Below are 17,206 nucleotides of genomic sequence, written 5' to 3'. Positions count from 1 at the left end.
CCTTCTTGCCTTTTACAGTGTCATCAAACAGCCTCGTTCCAAATCTGTCAAATATACTGCACAAAACCCAATAAAGAAGAGTAGTGAGAGAGTATTCTGTTTGAGAGAGAGAGACAGAGAGAGAGAGAGACAGAGAGAATGGGGTGAACTTGTGACGTATGCAGCTGGAGTTTTCCAATCATAGCTGCTGATCAGAACCCCATTACCAGTTTTTCGTTCTTCTGGCATTACTTGATCCAAACAGAGTTGAAAAAATCCATCTTTTTTTTGTTTTGTTTTCAATCTGTATTAAAAAAAACCCCATTGGTTTTAATGGGAGATTTTGATGTTCTGTCAGAAGCCCACCTCTGAAATCATTAATCGAGTAAGTTTTTAATCTCATGAGTTCACAAAGGTTGAAGCTTTTGCAGTTTTTATGATGACCCATCTACTTAAAACTGATGCATTTACGATGTTCCTTTGATTTGTAGGTTCACTTGCTGATTGAAAATCCCAGCACCGGCTATTAGTCAATCTACTGGTAAGTTCTTGATCATATGGTTAATAAAATAGAGGAAACGAAAGTCAACTTTTTTATCTTTCTCTTGTTGTTTTGGAACTGATTTGCAAAATCACCCATCTTTGATTTGTTCATTTCTCATGAACTCTTTCTGTATTTGATCTATTGAGGTGGTATGTGCTTTTTGGCTTCTTGTTTTATGAATTTTAAAAAATCTAAAAAAGCTGCTGTGCACTGGTTTTTGTATTTTCCAATCTTACATGATTTTTTATTTCTTATACATTGAAGAAAACTTCAGTTTTCCACATTGTTTTTGTTTTGTTGATGTCTTCTTGGATCAATTGTCTCTGTCTAATACAGCAGGCAGTATGCAATATTGTATCGTTTGTTTTGTCTTGATACCTTCTTGCTGGTGTGAACTTCATTCTATTCCGACGATCTTTGTAAAACTTTCTTTGATGATTTTGGTGCACAGGTGAAAGGAGTGAGAGACAGAAATACACATTTTCGTCTGGAATATTGAGGGGTGGAAGTTCATTGAACTGATAATCTGGCCTTTCCCTACTCAAAACAAGTTCTGTTGTTGTGCTGCGCCGGGGTCATGGCAACCATGTTACATTCCGAGTCCAGACGCTTATATTCTTGGTGGTGGGATAGTCACATTCCAAAGAATTCAAAGTGGCTTCAGGAGAATCTTACAGGTCTTGATATTTTTCTTACAATTTTGTGAACAGGATTTGGATTGAAATCAATTTTGTTCAGATGCAGATATAAGCTCTCAGTTTTATGCACTAAGCATATAGCCTCTAATCATGTCTGATGCCAAGTCATACCAACAAGACACAGCATTTTCGTTGTTATGCGTGGTTGCCAACATATGATCTTAAGTAAAGTAGTTGCCTATATTGTTCTCTTTCGGATGCATGGATGAAGTCATGCCAATAGGATACAGCTTTTTTGTATTTAGATTAAGATGAAAGGGGAGAGAAGAGGTTGATAGATGAGGGGCGAGAGTATATAGAACTAACACTGGATACTGAAAACTGTTCTTTGCGTGGCCAGTTGCATTCGCACGCCTGGTTTGCATTTGCTTGACCAACATAGGACAGTATAACTGCATAAGTTTTTCATGTCCTGTTACTTTTCTGTGAAACTACGGTCATTAACATTCATGTTAATTTGAACATGAAACTAGATGAAGCTAGACCAAAAATGAACGGAAACAAAATATGGTGGATCTCAAGTTTTGTGATCTATGGTATTAGCATGATATAATGTCAAGCATATGAAATATGTTTTAAAAGAAATTTTGAGGTCAGTGTAGATAAAAAAATCGGTTTCCTTGGAATTTTGTTCGATTCCTCTCTTTCTCCTCAGCATGTGCAATTGAGTGTGTTTTTGCAGATGGATATCCTTGGATTTTTCAGGCTACATTCGTAATTGACCCGAAATCTTATTATGCAGACATGGATTCCAAAGTCAAAGCAATGATCAAGCTCATTGAAGAAGATGCAGATTCTTTTGCAAGGAGGGCAGAAATGTATTACAAGAAACGCCCGGAGCTCATGAAACTGGTGGAGGAGTTCTATCGAGCATATCGTGCATTAGCAGAGAGGTACGATCATGCAACTGTGGAGCTGCGACACGCTCATCGAACCATGGCAGAAGCATTTCCCAACCAAGTACCTTATGTATTGGCTGATGAATCGCCGTCAGGCTCTTCTGGCCCAGACGTTAGACCTCATACACCAGAAATGCCACATCCAGTTTGTGCCTTATTTAACCCTGATGACTTGCATAAGGATGCATTGGGTCCCTTGTCAACCAATTTACAATTTTTGAAAAGGAATGGAGGAAACTCAGCAGACTCCAACTCTGGAATAAGCAGAAGGGGTCTAAAACAGTTCACCGAGATGTTCACTCCAGGAGAAGTGCCAAATAGCTCAAAGGGTGCAGTAGAAGGAAGGATGAGAGAGGGCTTAAATTTTCATGAAGAAGAAGATATCAAACAACAGTTCCAAAATGGGTACTTTCAATTAACTAGTGAGAACCAAAGTCTCAAGACCCAGGTTCTTTCTCAATCTGAGCGTGCTGCAAAAGCGGAAACTGAAGTTCAAGCCTTAAAGAAAACTCTAGATGAGATACAATCTGAAAAAGACGCAGTCCTTCTTCGGTACGAGCAGAATTTGGAGAAGTTGTCTACACTGGGGAGGGAGCTAGATGATGCACAAATGGCTGTTGGAGGGCTCGATGAACGAGCAAGCAAAGCTGATATTGAAACTAAAATATTGAAGGAAGCCCTTGTGGAGTTAGAAGCGGAGAGGGATGCTGGTCTTCTTCAGTACAATCATTGTTTGGAAAGGATATCTAGCCTGGAGACCATGTTATCATTTTCTCAAAGGGATGCAAAAGGACTTAACGAGCGGGCTGTTAAAGGAGAAACTGAAGCTCAAAAGCTCAAGCAAGAACTTTCTAAACTACAGGCTGAAAAGGAAGATTTTTTTCTTCAGTACAAGCAATGCCTCGAGAAGATATCTGCTTTGGAGACTAAAATCTCAGTTTCTGAGGAAAATGTGAGAATGCTTAATGAACAAATTGAAAGAGCTGAAGGCGAAGTCAAAACTCTGAAAGAATCTCTGGCTATACTGATGGAAGAGAAAGAAGCTGCAGCTCTTCAATTCGAGCGGTGCATGGATACAATAGCTACAATGGAAAGTGAAATTTCTCAGGCTCAAGCAGATGCCAAACGACTAATAGTGAAGTTTTGACAGGGGCTGCAAAATTGAAGAGTGCCGAAGAACAATGTGATCTCTTGGAGAGATCAAATCATTCTCTGCGGTTAGAGGCGAATGGTCTGTTGAAGAAGATTACAAGTAAAGATCAAGAACTTTCAGAGAAGAATGACCAGATGGAGAAACTTCAGATTCTGATGCAAGAGGAGCACTTACAGTTTGTGCAAGCTGAAGCCACTCTCCACACTCTACAGAAGTTGCATTGTCAATCCCAAGAGGATCAGAAAGCTTTAGCACTGGAGTTCAAAAATGGGCTTCAAATGTTGAAGGACTTGGAGATACGCAAAAATGCTATGGAGGATGACGTACCAACGGGTTAAGGAGGAAAACAAGAGCCTAAGTGAATTGAATCTCTCTTGCACTGTATCAATAAAGAATCTGCAAGATGAAATCTTCAACATCAAAGAGATGAAAGAGAAACTTGAACAGGAGGTTGCAGTAAAATCAGACCAAAGCAATGCCCTCCAGCAACATATTTTACATTTGGAGGAGGAAATTAAGGGATTGAATAGAAGATATCAAGCTATGGTGAAGCAGGTGGAGTCAGCAGGATTAGATCCTGAATGCTTTGAATCATCTGTGAAAGACTTGCAAAGTGAAAAATTGAAGCTAGAAGATATATGCACAAGGGAGAAAGAAGAAAGAGAACTTCTTTATGAGAAGTTGAGGATATGGGTAAACTTTCAAAGGAGAATGCTATTTTGGAGAGCTCGCTGTTGGGGTTGAACACTGAGTTGGAGGGTTTGAGAGAGGCGGTCAAACAATTGCAAGCGTCTTGCCAGTTTCTCCAGGGAGAAAAATCCACTCTTGTTGCTGAGAAGGCTCTCCTGCTTTCACAGTTACAAATTATCACTCAGAATATGCAGACGCTTTTTGAGAGGAACACCTTGCTGGACAATTCCCTCTCTGTTGCAAACATTGAGCTTGAACGGTTCAGAGCAAGATCGAACAGCTTAGAAGAGTTGTGCCAGTCTCTCAATAATGAGAAATCCAATCTTTTTAATGAGAGAGGCACCCTGGTATTTCAGTTAAAAGATGTTGAAGAGAGACTGCGAAACCTGGAAAAGCGGTTTACAAAATTGGAGAAGAAATATTCTAATTTGGAGAAGGAGAAAGGATCCACACTCAATGCACTCGAAGAACTACAGGGTTCCGTCCTTGCAGGAAAAACGAGAGCGTGCAAGTTATATACGGTCAAGTGAGGCCCGATTCGCAGGTTTGGAAAACAATGTCCATCTGATGCAGGAAGAAAGAAAGCTGGGAAAGAAAGATTTTGAAGAAGAACTAGATAAAGCTTTAAATGCCCAGATCGAGATCTTTATCCTTCAGAAGTTTATAGAAGATCTGGAAGAGAAGAATTTGTCCTTATTCATCGAGTGTCAGAGACACGTTGAGAAATCCAAGTTTTCTAGTAAGCTGATCTCAGAGTTGGAGAATGAAAATCTTGAACTACAGGTGGAAGAACAATTCTTGGTGGAAGAAATCGACAAGTTGAGGTTGGGAATTCGTCAAGTGCTCAGGGCTCTTGAGGTTGAACCAGATAGGCACGACGAGAAGACTGAACCAGGGAAAGTAAATGTGCTGCACATTTTGAATACTATCAAGGACTTGAAAACTTCTTTGTTACGTAGCAAGGATGAGGAACAGCAGTTGCTTGTTGAGAAGTCAGTGCTCTTAAGTGTACTTGGGCAGATGAGATCAGAGGGTGCAGAGATAGAGACGGAAAAGCAATTCTTTGAGGGGGAGTATGAGATCATGATAAACCATTGTTCTATGCTACAAAAAGAGAAGTATGGCCTTCTAGAGATGACAAGGGAGTTGAGGTTGGAAGTGACCGAGAAAGCGCACAAGGAGGAAATATTAGAGGCTCAACTGGTAACTCTTCAACGTAAACTGGCAAATTTGGAGAACGATTACATGGTTTTGCAAGAAGAAAATTATACGGTGCTTGAAGATAAGAGATCTTTGCTTAAGGATCTTTTGGACCTCAAAGAGGAAAATCAAATGCTTGACGAGGATAATAGTGTTAATTTCCATGAAGCACTAGCTTTCAGCACCCTCTCATTGGTTTTAGAGAGCTTCGCAACTGAGAAAGCTGCAGAACTAAAGGCACTTACTGAAGATCTCAACAGTCAATTTGTAATTAACAACGACCTCAAAGAGGCTGTTGGAATATTGGAGGAGCAGTTAGTGATGAAAGAAGTAGAAAATCTGCATCTGAGCAAGACAGTCGAATTGTTGGACAAGGAACTATGTGACTCCAAGGACTTAAATGGTCAACTAAGCCATCATATCTCAGTTGGAAACGATTCTCTGAAACATAAAACCATGAAGCTCTTGGACGCAGAAGAGAAGCTTAAAAGGACAGAGGACTTGAATGTGGAATTGTGCAGAAGAGTTAAGGAACTGAAGACGGATATTGAAGAGTCAAAACTAATGCAAGAAAATTGCGAGAAGCAGATTCTTGAACTATCTGAAGATAGCACAAGCCAGAAAAAGGAAATCAATAGCCTTTGTGAAGCAAATGAAATTCTGAAGAATGAACTCTTGTCTAACGTAATTGAAAAAGAAGTAGAAAATCTACATCTGAATGAGACAGCTCAATTGTTGCACGAGGAACTGCGTGAAGTCAAGGACTCGAAAGATCAGCTAAACCATCAAATTTTAGCTGGAAAGGATTCTCTGAAGCAGAAAACCATGGAGCTCTCAGAAGTAGAAGAGAAGCTTAGAAAGGCCGAGGACCTGAATGTGGAATTATGCAGAACTGTTCAGGAGCTGATGATGGAACATGAAGATTCAAATCTTCTGAGAGAAAGTTGTGAGAGGCAGATTCTAGAACTATCCAAAGATAACTCGAATCAGAAAAATGAAATCGAGATCCTTCGTGAAGCAAATGAATCTCTGGAGAAGGAAGTGGGTACGTTAAGTGAAGTAATTGAAGAATATAGAAGTAGAGAAGAGTATCTGAGTTCCGAGCTGCAAGAGAGAAGCAATGCCTTTGAACTCTGGGAGGCTGAGGCTGCGACATTCTTTTTTGATCTTCAAGTTTCTGCTGTCCGTGAAGCTTTTCTTGAAAATACGGTTCATGAGCTCACTGATGTTTGTGAGAGTCTTACAGATGAAAGTGATGCAAAATCTGTGGAGGTCAAACAAATGAAAGAAAGAGTTAGCTACTTGGAAGGTGAGGTTGGAGAGCTGATGGGCCAGTTGTCTGCATACGTTCCTGTCGTAGCCTCATTGAGAGAGAATGTAGCATCTCTTCAGCACAGTACTGTACTTAGATCGAAGCTTCTTGTGGCAAGAAATCAACAATATAAGGTAATATTTTCCGTCTCTTTAGAAATTTAGAAACATTGATGATCGTGATGATCCATCAGTTAGAGTCTGAGCTAGTTAGATCGACTCATTTTTGGTTTTGACAGCCTAACCCCAAAATTTCAATAACGTAGAAGTGTGTTTGTGTGTGTTTTTGGCCTTATTGGTATGGATAAAATGTGTATCTATTAACTGCTATTGTAAGTGTACATGAAAGTTCGAGTTAGTTCTAATTTTAAGTGTCCTGTTTGTAACTGAAATTTAACGCTAAACTTAAAACATTCTTATTCTAACAAGGGCCGTCCTAACAGAAACAGATGTAGATCACAAGTTTGCAACTTGTCTTTTGTGGATAATTGAAGTTTAATGCTAAAACTTGATACTTAACTAACATGTTTGTGTCTTATTGGACCACTCTGACCATCACCATTGCTTGCTTATGCTCTTTTTCTATCCACTAATTATCATGTTTGTGCCACTAGGGTGTGGAACCGCCAAATCATCTACATGAAAAGAGCTGTCAAGATTGCACAGAATTGGTACCACACGGAATTTCAGAATTGGCAGAAGTGCAAACAATGATCAAAGAAGTTGAAAAGATGTTTGTGGAAGAAACGGAAAGGCTTGTGATGGAACCATTTGAAAAGGCAATGGTAGAAGAAATTGAAAGGCTTTCAACTCAGGAAAGTACAAAAAACAGCAACGGCTCTGTGGAGATTGAAGAGTTACAATCAAACGGTACCTCACTTCAAGAAAAATGCAGTAAAAGTGAAGAGATGAAAGTTGGAAAGGAGTTCACTGGTGAAAATCTCAAGTTGCTGAAGACAAAATCTGATAATGGGATTTTGATGAAAGACATTCCGCTTGATCATGTTTCTGATTGTTCATCCCATGGAAAAAGCAGGAGAGGTACCGGTGGGGCTGATAATCAGATGCTTGAGTTATGGAAAACTGGCGAACAATACAGTCACCAGGATCCTGTGCCCAATGAGAAACAAAATCAGGCATCTGCATGCATGGAAGATCTTACCAGTAGCCGTCAGTTTACAGATTCTGAGCCGATGAATCAGAATTTTACTTCAGAAATTCAGGCTGAGAAGGAGTTGGGAATTGATAAGCGGGAAGTGTCATTTCGAAGCCCACATCATGAAGGCAAGAAGGAAAAAATCTTGGAGAGACTTGCTTCTGATGCTCAGCAACTGACAAGTCTGCAAACGATTGCTCGGGATTTGGATAAGAAGATGGAGACAAGCAAGAAGGGTAAAAGGGCCAACGTCATTGAATATGAAACAGTCAAAAGACACTTGCTTGAAGTTGAGGAGGCAGTTGTGCAGCTAGTGGAAACTAATGATCAACTGAAAAAGAACATTGAGGAGTCTCCGTCTTTGGATGAGCAGACTTCCATAGAGTTGGAGGAGGCTGGAAATGTCCGCAGAGAGAGAGTAGTCAAAGAGGCAAGTAAAGGGTCTGAGAAGATTGGAAGGCTGCAGTTGGAGTTGCAGAACATCCACTACATTTTGCTGAAACTGGAGGACGAGAATAAGAAGAAAGGACGGCATGGATTTTACGTAAGCAGAACAGGCGTTCTCCTGAGGGATTTTATTTACAGCGGAAGAAATAGCGAGAGGCGCAAGAAGGGTCGTGTGTGTGGCTGCATGAGACCGTCCACGAATGGAGAATGACGAGGTAGTAATCACTTAGAGGGAAGCATATTTTATTTCCTTGAAATGATCCTAATATTATGTTTAGCGAATCACTTCGCAGATTAGTTAGCGAAAACAGAAGTGTATTAGCTCGGATTCTCTGTAAAATAGGCTTGATCTAATCAAAATAAGCTGCTTCCTTCATCTTGTCACCTCCCAATAACCAGTTGAAACAGCCTCATTATTATTTGAGAAATTTTTAGTACAAGCCACTTCTTCTCTTCTTTTTTTACCTCAGATGTTTCAGTAACATTCGGAATGCCTGGTTGTGTGGAATGCATGCTTTGGATAAGTCAGAAAATGGCCGTATTCATATATTAACCGGATTTTGGAACTGCCGGAGAGGGATGGGAGCTCGAGTGTGATTTAACTTCCGAACCAAGACCTTACTTAGGTGTTGTGTAACATATGAAGCAGGAACGTTAATAGAAGCTTACTGTCGAAAAAACCTTGCGTACCAAATTATAAGAAAATTAAAACTTAACAAATATTTCAAGCACTGCAGATTTACTTTTCATGGGAAATATCTAAGAATAGCAAGAATAATCATCAACAAACAATAAATAATAACGATAACTTTCTAACTAAATTATATAGGAGAACACCAAACATCTGAATGCAAAAGTTATGGAGGAAATTTAGAGGAAAACTCCAGCCTACTAAAAGGCTATTTGGTTCTCTTGCCTAATGGACATGAATGACAAAAAGTTAAATCAACAGTGCCATTAACTAGTACTTGTTTATTTGAAATTAAAAACTTAACTATTGGAGAAGCAGGATGACCAAGGTGGAAATGCCACTTCTGAGCAGACACTCGAACTCCTATAAATGCTGAAAAATGATGATTGGATAATCTACTGCCATTTGGAAATGGGTATAACCAATTCTCGCACCTCTCTTGGACAAGCATACTCCGAGTCTTGAGGTCCTTAACAAAAAAACGATCAAGAAATATTAGAAGGTAACAAAGGTTATCAGTGGTAAACGGAATGGGCAGATATTATACTGGTAGAGGCAGATGGGCGCTGTAATATGAGCAATATGAGGCATTTGCTCCAGTATCAAGAAGCCAGATGTTGTCTGCACCATCGTTTCAAACTCTTTGCTTCAATATCAGGCTTGGAAAATCCAAACCTGTGGTCGAGGGGGAATGTCAACAGTAATAGACTTGTGATCCAATGGTTGGTTAGTATGACAAGTGTCAATAATCTGTGGACTCATGTTAGCTTAAGCTGTAAGCAAGGTAGTTAGATATATATATCCTTATGGATAACAATCTTGTAATCTTTTGTTAACTCAGCGTGCAAGAATCTCTCTCTTTCTCTCTAAATCTCTCTCATGCTGTTCCTCACTCTAGTTCTTGGTGTCTGTTTCTTCTTCTGCAAGATTACAATTTTACTAGGGTCTCCGATCCAAAGTACTTAATGTAGGGATGATTTTTAAATGAAGATTAAGAAATTGAGCGATTTCGATTATAAAACTTACACAACAAAATACGTTATTGGCAAGAGATAAGATATGGACATTTCCATGAAAAATGAGAAGGATTATCCGTGAGGAAATCACAATTCCCTTCAAATCAACCTCTGCAAACAATTTTCGTCCATATTTTCCGAATTCCACCACGTACGTAATGATCTTCCCAAATATGTTTATAAGACACGTCGATTTTGTCACCTTTAACAGCAGTCACCTTGCATGTAATGTGCACAGCCAGGTTTGGCTGTCGTTACTTGCGATCTCAAGGAAGTGATAACTGCATGCAGCAATGTAAAACACAGTGCAGGCAGCAGGGAGTTTACCAATATCAGGGGCAGGGGAAGCAGCAGTGCGAGCAGGCTGGCCAGGGTCAGGGATGGCAGTGCCAGGAGTTGTGCCAGAGACGATGAGGCAGCTATATCAGTGCCTGGATCAGTGCCAGATGCAGGGGCAACCGCAAGAGCGATGCCAACAGATGTGTTGGTAGCAGCTTGAACAAGGGCAAGGAATAAAAATGGTGGTCAACTAGTCATCTAAAATTGCATGTGTTGAAGCAGCATGCAGCAGTTATGCTTGCTTTGCTAGAGTTTAAAAAGTAGTAGTACTACTACTAGTCTACTAGTATGTTGCTCATGTAAAGTGACCATTAACTTGAGTTTGTGTGTGTTCAACAAGGATGCTAGAGCTCTAGCTTTCTGCAATTAATCAACCAATAAAAGTTTATGCCTACATATCTAGTTTTTCAATATAGATTTATACAGGCACTTAGCACTGCGATTTAACAATATTACTCTTCATTTGTAAGTGAAAGATCTTAAGTTTGATTCTTACAAAAAACCGTATTATTGCTAACTTATTGGTGGTACCATTTTAAAGGGAAAAAACCCATCGAAACCAATCCGAGGCACAAAACCTCTACCAAATTTTGGGTCCGGATGTGTCTGATCCGGCTGGTACAGTACAGCCACCGTGGGTGTTAACGGAAACGGTAAGTAACCAAACAGGAATAAAAGAATGGAAATTTAGTATATAGATTAAAAGCACAAAATTTCGGTCAAGCAAGTTTAATCTTATCAAAAGCTAGAACAAAACAAGCAGCAAGTAACATGGTCTTCTAAGTCCACAAAAACATAAACTGAACTCTACTTAAAAGGAAATAGCAGAGGCAGCACTTAAGCACCAACGATCTCTTGCTGCACCTCAGGCGCTGCTTCTTCGGCAGGCCTCTCAACCTTCACACCGACGTCTTCGCCACCATAAACCTAGTTACACAAAACCCATTTCATTAAAGTTAGCATACGGCCTCAAAATCAAGAAGTATAGATTTTCAAGTATCGGTCCACCGAACATGTTATGGCAGAAAGAGCAGAAGGGGCATACCTCCATGAGCTTGGTGAGATCAAACTTGGGTGCCTTCAAGATCTTAACCTTCCTAATGAAGACATTTTGCAATGGATAGATGCTCATTGTAGCCTTCTCAATCTCTTTACCAATGCTCTCTGCAATGAACTTGCTGACCAACCCCTTAAGATCACTGGATGTTGCCTGGGCAATCATGATCTCGCTCATCTTGCGGCGGATCTGACAATAAACATAGAATTATGGCATCAAAAACAAACCTTACTATGCATAAGAACATAGACACAATTCATGGTAAATTCTGATACATCAAGCAAGTTATTAAAGTAGAGCATTGATTACCCGCACATTTAACTAAATCTCAACCGTTCACTTGTGAAGAAAAATGTGCGGGGAGTATTTACATATTAAGGTATACATTACCTGTCTGACTTGGCTAGACTGTGCATAGCAGGTCCTCTTGACCTGATTTGGACGTCTCTTGGTAAAGCCAATGCAGAACATCCTTAGGGTATAGTTGTCAGTGGTCTTCACATCCACATGAGCTTCAATCAAAGTTTGCCATTTACGCACCAAAGACCTAAGCTTGTCAGTGGTGAAGTTCATTCCCTGAATTATTCAACAATTCATGAGCACCAGTTCATTAGAGATCATACAAAAGATACCTAAAATATACATATATGAACATAAAAATTGAAGCATACCCAGAAATTGGTAAGAACAGTCTTCCCTTGGACATCTTCAGCTCTCAACCGCATCTTTCTGTATGCATGTTCCTCATCACCCTGAAGGTCGGCGAGTGATACCTCAAAGACTCTATGTTTGAGTCCTTCGGAAGCAATCTGTTAAACCACAACTACTTGTTAAAAGCATGAACTATGTCAACAATTTAAATATATTTTGCACAAGCAATAATACATTTAAAACTTTTGTCCAATAACTAATGATGCATGGAAATATTTCTCAAACTGAGATACCTGCGAAATGTAACAGGCGTAACAGTCATTCTATTCTACTTAAAAAGGCAAGCGATTTCCGCACATCCCTGTTCTACCCTTCCGCCCTAGAATTTATATACGGCATTTGAATAAGAATAAACAGAGTGCAGAAGGAGAACACAGTATGCCGAAACCATTTGACACAATAAACTGAATACTGCAAGCACAAAACCCAAATCGCCACTCCAAATCCCAGCCTTCCAGACAAAACAAAATCAGGCCGTCCTAAAACTCTAAACAAAAGAGTATAATCAACACATTTGCAATCCATGAGCTGAGAAAAGCAGGGCTCAACAAATGCACCATTCAACAATAACCGCAATCTAAACCAAAGATCGCTAGATAAAAACAATACCTTGGTACCCTGAGTACGGGAGACGAGGGTTTTGCCCACATTCTGGTGGTTGAACAGTTTTGGGGCCTTGATGTCGTACCAATCCTTCTTGGCAAACGGATCAACCCTATATTTTCATTTCACAAATACAAATTAATTAATAAATAAGCAGGATTATCACAAAATTAGCAAATCACACGAAATGATAAAGAAAAACAAAACTGAAAAAAAAACCCAGATCTGTACAAGTCAGTGTATATGTATAGATGTAAAAAAAAAATGAGCTTACGCTTTCTTCTTTCCTCCTTTCTTCGACTTGGAGATTCTCTTGTTCTTTCTGTGTAATAACAAGGGTTAATGTGTCAGTGAAAGATTCAGAAATCCAAGAGCTGAAATATGTTAGTGTGTGTAGAGAGAGAGAGTACCCGACGGCCATGGCTGGAACTGGAGGAGCTCGAGCTCGGGGTCCCTGCAAAGAGATGAAGGGAAAGGCGGCAGAGAGAGCAAACCCTTGTCCTTGTAAAACACAAAACCCTAAACACTCTTGTTTATATAAAAATGCGATAAGATATTGGGCTTAGGTTATGCTCGGCCCACACTTTGTTGTTTCAAAATATAATTTGTGGGCTCTCGTGTTACGTCTGGACCAAAATCCGGAGTTTGTTTATAGCGTTCAAGTTCCTAGTCTAACAACTTAGGTTTTAAGCGGAGGTGTAAATAAAAAGTGTATATATGTTAGTGTAAATAATATTGTATGTAATAAAAAAAATTATTTAAAGTTATTTAGCATTATAGTCTAATGATATTTATCTTTACTTAATGAGAGGTTGTATGTTTGACTTTCGAAAATAACGAGCAAGTTCACAACTAATTGATTCTCGTGTGAATGCAAGTCCAATGTTTGAGGGGCAACGCCTTAGTTCAAGGCTTCAGATTTATGGTATATCCTACGTAAGATATATTTCAATCGTAGGATATTAACATGATAAAGGACGGATCTATACATGGATCAAAGTGGTCCTAGGATCCTCCTGAAAAGTTCAAAGAAGCGCGTGTGAGGACCTACAATGACGAGAAATTTTTTATTGTGAGTTTGTGACAGGAACATGAATTGTACACCAGACTACCCGACAATTTGAACGAGTGCAAGGGTTTCAAATAAAAATAAAATGTGATATTAATTAGCATAACAAAGAATACTGAAAATCCTTTTTCGTCTCCGACGCCGCACAACTATTCTTCCTCTTATTTCTTTTTCGGCCTTTTCCTTTGTTTCTGTAATCTTTTGTTTTTTTTTTTTTTTTTTTTTTTTGGAAGCAGAACCGTTGTTCTTTGATATGCATATCTCTAATTCGAGGTTTACATTCTAATTAATTCTTCATCCAAATCGACCCCATTTTTTATTTCGTGAAATTTACAGTGAAACTTGAAAGATCCAGAAGAGTAACGAGATTTTGATCCGCAAGGTACCCTTGTAACACTTGGTTCCTCAAATCGCTTTTGAGCGAGTCCGGCTAGCAATTCTCTTACTGATAAACTACTAATTCGAAAGAAGTTCATTCATGCGTCCAATAAATGAAAAAGTCGTGTATTTCGAGTCAAAGAGAAAATTAAATGCGATTTTTTTTTGGGATTTCAAGTTAACAATCTCTCCAATACAAAGCAACAATTAGCTAGCATGAAAAAAAATTCTTATTCTCTATGATCATCGATAATGATAAGCCACATGAGGCGGAGGAGGCGGTGGTGAGCGTGGTAGTGGCGGGCTTGGACTTCTAGGTTTGCAGCCAAGGGCATCACAATTGACCAGATTTGCATAAAATGTCGCACAGTCTTTCGGTGATCGTTGCAATTGCCTATATGGAATACAATTCTTCCTGTCATTTTGTTCTTGCAACTTCATGCACGTTGGTGGTTGAGTACAGAAATAGTTATAAGAATAAGTAAAGTTCTCCAACTTAGGCAAAGAGCAAATACTTGCCGGAACCTTCCCGGAAAATTTGTTATTTGCCACGTTTAGCTGCTCCAATCTCTTCATTCCACCCATAGATTCTGGCAACGCGCCCACTAGGTCATTGTTGCTTATATCAAACACTTTGACTTTGTCCAATAGCCCTAAATTTGATGGCAAACAACCCCTTAGTCCACTATTCATGAGTATAACTTCGTCTAATGTGTCCTTCAAATTCGCAAAACTTGAAGGGATGCAACCCTTAAGATCATTATTTGCCAAGACAATCACAGAGAGTGAGGAGTTGCCGATGTTTTGTGGCAATGAGAATTGGAACTTGTTGTTGTTGACGAACAACGCATCGAGTTTTAAATCGAAGAGGGTAGATGGAATTTCTCCCAGAAAATTATTGTACCTGACATCTAAGAATTTGAGTGATAGAAGGTAAAGAACAGACAAAGGAAATTGGCCTGAGAATTGGTTGTTGCTAATGTCGAGCTCGTGGAGAAGGTGAAGGTAATGAAAGCTATAAGGAACAGTGCCATAGAAGCGATTGGAGTTGACGTGGAAGAGGGCTAGGTCAGTTAAGAGGCCAAGCTCTTCAGGCAATGAACCGACGATGTTGGCATGGTTAAGGTCTATGCCGGACACTGTGACAGTGTGAGGGTCATCGGGAGCTCGTGCGCAGTAGACACCGGTGTAGTTGCAAACATTTAGGCCGCACCAGTTGGCGGTGAAGTTGTTGGGGTCGGAGGTGATGACATGTTTCCATGCTTGGAGGGCTGTGTAAGCCTTTAGAAGTCTAGGGTTGGGGAGGGGTGGAGGAGGATTAGAAGCCTGATGAGAGGGTTTGGAGAGGAATATGAAAGAGAGGAGGAGAGAGAGGGCTAGAGTGAGATTAGGGGTTTTCATTGTTTTGAGAAGCTTGTTTATCATTATCTGTTCGCTAATGTTTTAGCAAATGGAATATATATATGGATATTGAGAGGGTAGTATTGACTTATATCTCCTATCAATGTAGGAAAAATGAGCTAAGTAATATATAATTGTTTGGTTGGAGTTAGGGGTGGTTCGGTATGGGATACCGAACCAAAAGTAGTATCCCGAATCCCAAACCGAAATTTTTTGGGACGGGAATTTGAAGACCAATCCCAAACCAAAATTTCGGGAATCCCAAATATCGGGAATCCCGAAATGTTTTCGGGATTTCGGGACAAATCGGGAATCCCAAATTAAAATATGAAATTATGAATTATTCTTCAAATAAATAATTTAAGAACTAGGAATGTCATTTCATTCACACTACCATTTAATCAAATATTGGCATGCTTGATTGTTTTTATCAAAGTCAAAATTCAAATTAATTAAACCCTTTTGACAATCTGTTAAGAGACAAAAGAATCAAACATTTTGAAATCATTAGTCATGACAGTAGCAATAATAAAATCCAAATGAATATCAAACAGAACATGAAAAATATGCAAGGTGTAAGGCATTCCAGGTTGCAGAGCATGAATTAGAAACTACTAGCATCAATTATAAAAAAAATAATATAATATATATATATATATATATTAATAATATATAATTTCGGTTTGGTATGGGATTCCCGAAATATTGAGAAGTCAATCCCAAATCCCATACCAAAATTTCGGGATCGGTTCGGGATAGCATCCCGAAAATTTCGGGAATTTTGGTTTGGGAAATTTTTGGTTTGGGATCGGGATTTTTTCGGTTCGGTTTGGGATTTTCGGGAATTTTTTCCACCCCTAGTTGGAGTAGTACAGTATACGCAGGGCTTTCTGCAACACCGACTTCATTGGTCAATCAGTAGGTAACAAGAATGTTCTTTCGTCTTGCATGCAATGTTTTGGCATGCATGGAAAGGATAGAGAGAGAGATATATATGATTGTTTCTAGTAGAGAGTCTAGAGACTAAAGAGGGTTGGCAGGAAATTGGCAGCAAGGTGCTACCAAACACACGGTTTTTACCAGCTGGGCTTTAAATTAATGTGTACTCGAAAAGTACGTAGAATTGGTCAACAGATTAAAAATCATATATTTTTGCTATTTTAAAGTTCTATATAATTGCACTTGATGCCGCTATAATTATTGAGAAAACTTGTAGCGCGAAAATCATAATATCACGTGATGTTATCAATTACTATTATTATAAGGTATGTTTTTATTTATTTATTTATACATTCGTGAAATATCAATCATAATATATTTCTACTTATAATGAATAACATCATATGATAGTGTAACTGTCTTCTATAAAAATGAATCCATATCCCATAGTACGTAATTAGTTAAGCCTCAAGGAAGATATCAAAGTCACACGACAGAGCAGGTGGATTTAAAAAATTAGAAGGATACAGCGCGTAGTTGCTTGGTCCATTCAAACATGCTTTCTTTCGATTTATGTTTTCTTTTGGAATTGGTTTTTCTTTTGATTAAAATGGTGAATAATTTAAACCCACTAATTTGCACGTGGAAACTTGTTAAGGATGGGCGAAGATAATCCAAGTCATAATATGAGACAAGAAATAATATTGAAGACATAAAATTCGGAAACACACAGAGCGAAGTTAGCAAATATACAATTGTGAATGTCATGAGAAAAATAGAATTGTGATGGATTTAAAAGGTAAAAAGGGAGGTAGAGAAAGTACCAATATCACTTGAATTATACTAATTAAGCTCATCTTATAGAATCTATCAACTCTAATAATGTAGCTAAGCAACATACCTTCTCTTTTAAATATGAAATGGC

The 17,206-nt window shown here is 39.0% G+C and overlaps 3 protein-coding genes across 3 annotated transcripts; 1 reads left to right on the top strand and 2 right to left on the bottom strand.

Annotated features, from left to right (window-relative positions):
* Positions 1-1,066: 1,066 nt before the first annotated feature.
* Positions 1,067-8,453, top strand: LOC103961152 (protein NETWORKED 1D). Its single transcript, XM_048584478.1, is given in 7 exon segments — positions 1,067-1,200; positions 1,964-3,250; positions 3,253-3,608; positions 3,610-3,955; positions 3,958-4,454; positions 4,456-6,609; positions 7,089-8,453. Coding segments are annotated over 7 exon segments (5,940 nt in total). The 5' UTR covers positions 1,067-1,100; the 3' UTR covers positions 8,289-8,453.
* Positions 8,454-10,795: 2,342 nt separating this feature from the next.
* Positions 10,796-13,045, bottom strand: LOC103961151 (40S ribosomal protein S3a-2). Its single transcript, XM_009373681.3, has 7 exons — positions 12,905-13,045; positions 12,769-12,816; positions 12,501-12,606; positions 11,852-11,989; positions 11,571-11,756; positions 11,169-11,369; positions 10,796-11,050 (listed from the first exon to the last, which is right to left on the bottom strand). The coding sequence occupies exons 1-7, from the start codon at positions 12,913-12,915 to the stop codon at positions 10,961-10,963; spliced, it is 780 nt and encodes a 259-aa protein (XP_009371956.1). The 5' UTR covers positions 12,916-13,045; the 3' UTR covers positions 10,796-10,960.
* A 1,006-nt stretch (positions 13,046-14,051) lies between these two features.
* LOC103961167 (leucine-rich repeat extensin-like protein 6) lies at positions 14,052-15,406 on the bottom strand. The gene has a single exon (XM_009373694.3). The coding sequence runs from the start codon at positions 15,364-15,366 to the stop codon at positions 14,185-14,187; it is 1,182 nt and encodes a 393-aa protein (XP_009371969.2). The 5' UTR covers positions 15,367-15,406; the 3' UTR covers positions 14,052-14,184.
* Between the last annotated feature and the right edge of the window lie 1,800 nt (positions 15,407-17,206).

This window comes from the organism of the source record quoted next, unplaced genomic scaffold, assembly GCF_019419815.1.
Source record: "Pyrus x bretschneideri cultivar Hongxiangsu unplaced genomic scaffold, Pyrus_bretschneideri_v1 Contig21, whole genome shotgun sequence".
Lineage (NCBI taxonomy): Eukaryota > Viridiplantae > Streptophyta > Magnoliopsida > Rosales > Rosaceae > Pyrus > Pyrus x bretschneideri.
This window is presented reverse-complemented; position numbering and strand designations above follow the sequence as displayed.